Raw genomic sequence first — 2,106 nt, 5'->3', positions numbered from 1 at the left:
AATTTTTTTGTGGTTATATGTTTTGTTGTCCACTGGTAAGATTTGGAGTTAGGACGTAGCGCTAAGTATGACAGTACGAGTATGTCAAAAACATATTGTATTTTTAAATTCGGGGGAGTCATAGTTCGTTACTTCATAGTCCTATTTATAATTAAATAGTTAATTGAGCCAAGACTCAGAATTAACCTCAATGAATATTGCTTCTTAACGGTTTGATTATTGGAATTTATTTAAAAAAAGATGGAAAAGTTTATAATTACTTAACTAGATCTAGGTAATAATGAAATCAATAAACTTACATATTGTTTTAAAGAAAAACTAATTATAATTAAGGAAGATTTTTATCACAGTTTTATAAATTTATGTTGCTAAAATTTTAAAGCGTGATGGGTAAATTAAAAAGAAAAATTGGTGTATTTTCTCTAAATTGAATATAAAATACTTTTAAAAAATCATCCCTGATTTGTATATTTGTAACTTAAAACTCAAAAAGACTGATTCCTATAATTATTATAACATTCTGCGAGTTGGACAGGCTGATACAAAATATATGGATAATTCAAACACCAGAAATATAATAAATAATGTAATTCTTACAGCTAATATTTACAATGCGCTTAGCCTCAATCTCGTCGGTTCGGTAACAAACAATTGTTCACAAACACCTGTTACACATCTTACACTATAAAGGCACTGTTGTTTGACTAGATATATTAAGAGTCTTTTCGTCTGCACTATTGACATATAGTGAGTCGGAGGGATACGTCCTGTTTGAACTTGATTACCTGTGAACAAACACAATTTTTTATTAGTAAAAAGCCTTTTAATTAAAATAAATTAAATTGGAAAATGTTAATAATTTTTTTATAAAATTTAAGTTAAAGTAGTACATAAATTTTTTTTTTAAAAATAAGTTTCGATTAATAATTGAAGTTTATCAACAATTTAATAATGAATATTTACCTATGATATTGCTATTTCTGCTGCCACCAGGAAATTACATCGAGGAGCTCATCTTCATCCATAGGTCCGAGGTTCTGCTGCGTTGACACCTCATATCGATTTGTATCCACCGGAGAATACGCTGATGAAACTCCCGAAGAACACTCCGAGGGCGCTGGTGAATCAGGTTTCTCAGAACAGGGTGAACCACTACCATAAAAAAAACTGTCATCCATATCCATAGATGTCATTAGTTGGGCGTTTGGTATATTTTCTCTATTCTCCTGATCCCGAGTAATTCCTAGAGCTGCATCACTTTCATCTAATAATTGCTGAAGATATCTTATATATTCAACCACCATTCTTAAAGTGTCCACTTTGCTTAGCTTCTTGCCTGATCCGCGCCGGGCGCCACCTGATAGCGCGGCCACGACGGAAGCCGGCAGGTGACGGCGAAGGGCATTAAAACCATCGTTTACTTGCTTCACACGATTCCGTTCCCTTGCATTTCGTCTCGCGATGGATGCGGCTTGAGGACCGGTGTATGGATTTGTTCTAAAATGTACTTTCTTCCTGTACTGCAAGTTTGGAGGGGTGTCGTGTGTGACGTAGTTTTTTTCTGGAGCTGGAGCGATAGGTACGACCCTCTTCTCCATTGCGGTCTTTGTTACTGTCGCTGATGGGTAACCAGACGAGACTACGACGTAGTTTGTTTGACCTTGGACGAGTTGTATTTCTTGCAACATATTACGTGTTTACGCGGGTCACTGCGGATAGTAGACAACCGATCCGCGCGACGTTCAAAAAAGCACTGGCGATCGCGATTAAGGGGAGGCTTTGTGGGAGCTTTCGTAGCGAGCGGCGGCAACGGAGCTTCACGCACAAGTGAGACGGCGGCGCACGCGCACGCGTTATATCACCTGCGCCGGCTGCAAAAAATAAATTTTAAAATTCTCTTCCCCTATTATTTTCCATCATCCCTTCCCTTTGTACGGGTCCGTACCTGGCGAGGTGGATAGGGGACTGGCCGGCGCGGGCAGGGAAAGGCTAACGCGTGCCCAGTTTTTTATTGATGACCATTAAACAGTACTATAAACTATTATTTACGATAGCTTTGCTTTCATCTATATTTGAAAAATTTAACCCTGTACCGTTTAAACTAAC

The 2,106-nt window shown here is 37.7% G+C and overlaps 1 protein-coding gene across 1 annotated transcript; it reads right to left on the bottom strand.

Annotated features, from left to right (window-relative positions):
- Positions 1-573: 573 nt before the first annotated feature.
- On the bottom strand, positions 574-1,875 carry LOC125058091 (achaete-scute complex protein T3-like). Its single transcript, XM_047662129.1, has 2 exons — positions 964-1,875; positions 574-785 (listed from the first exon to the last, which is right to left on the bottom strand). Exon 1 carries the CDS (start codon positions 1,686-1,688, stop codon positions 975-977), a length of 714 nt encoding a protein of 237 aa, XP_047518085.1. The 5' UTR covers positions 1,689-1,875; the 3' UTR covers positions 574-785; positions 964-974.
- Between the last annotated feature and the right edge of the window lie 231 nt (positions 1,876-2,106).

The sequence above is a fragment of the Pieris napi genome, chromosome 17, assembly GCF_905475465.1.
Source record: "Pieris napi chromosome 17, ilPieNapi1.2, whole genome shotgun sequence".
In the NCBI taxonomy this organism is placed as follows: domain Eukaryota; kingdom Metazoa; phylum Arthropoda; class Insecta; order Lepidoptera; family Pieridae; genus Pieris; species Pieris napi.
The sequence above is the reverse complement of the archived record's forward strand: the minus strand, read 5'-3'. Positions and strand labels throughout refer to the sequence as shown.

Excerpts from the sequence above, each read along its gene's own strand:
- LOC125058091 (XM_047662129.1), bottom strand. The coding sequence starts at position 1,688 with ATGTTGCAAGAAATACAACTCGTCCAAGGTCAAACAAACTACGTCGTA.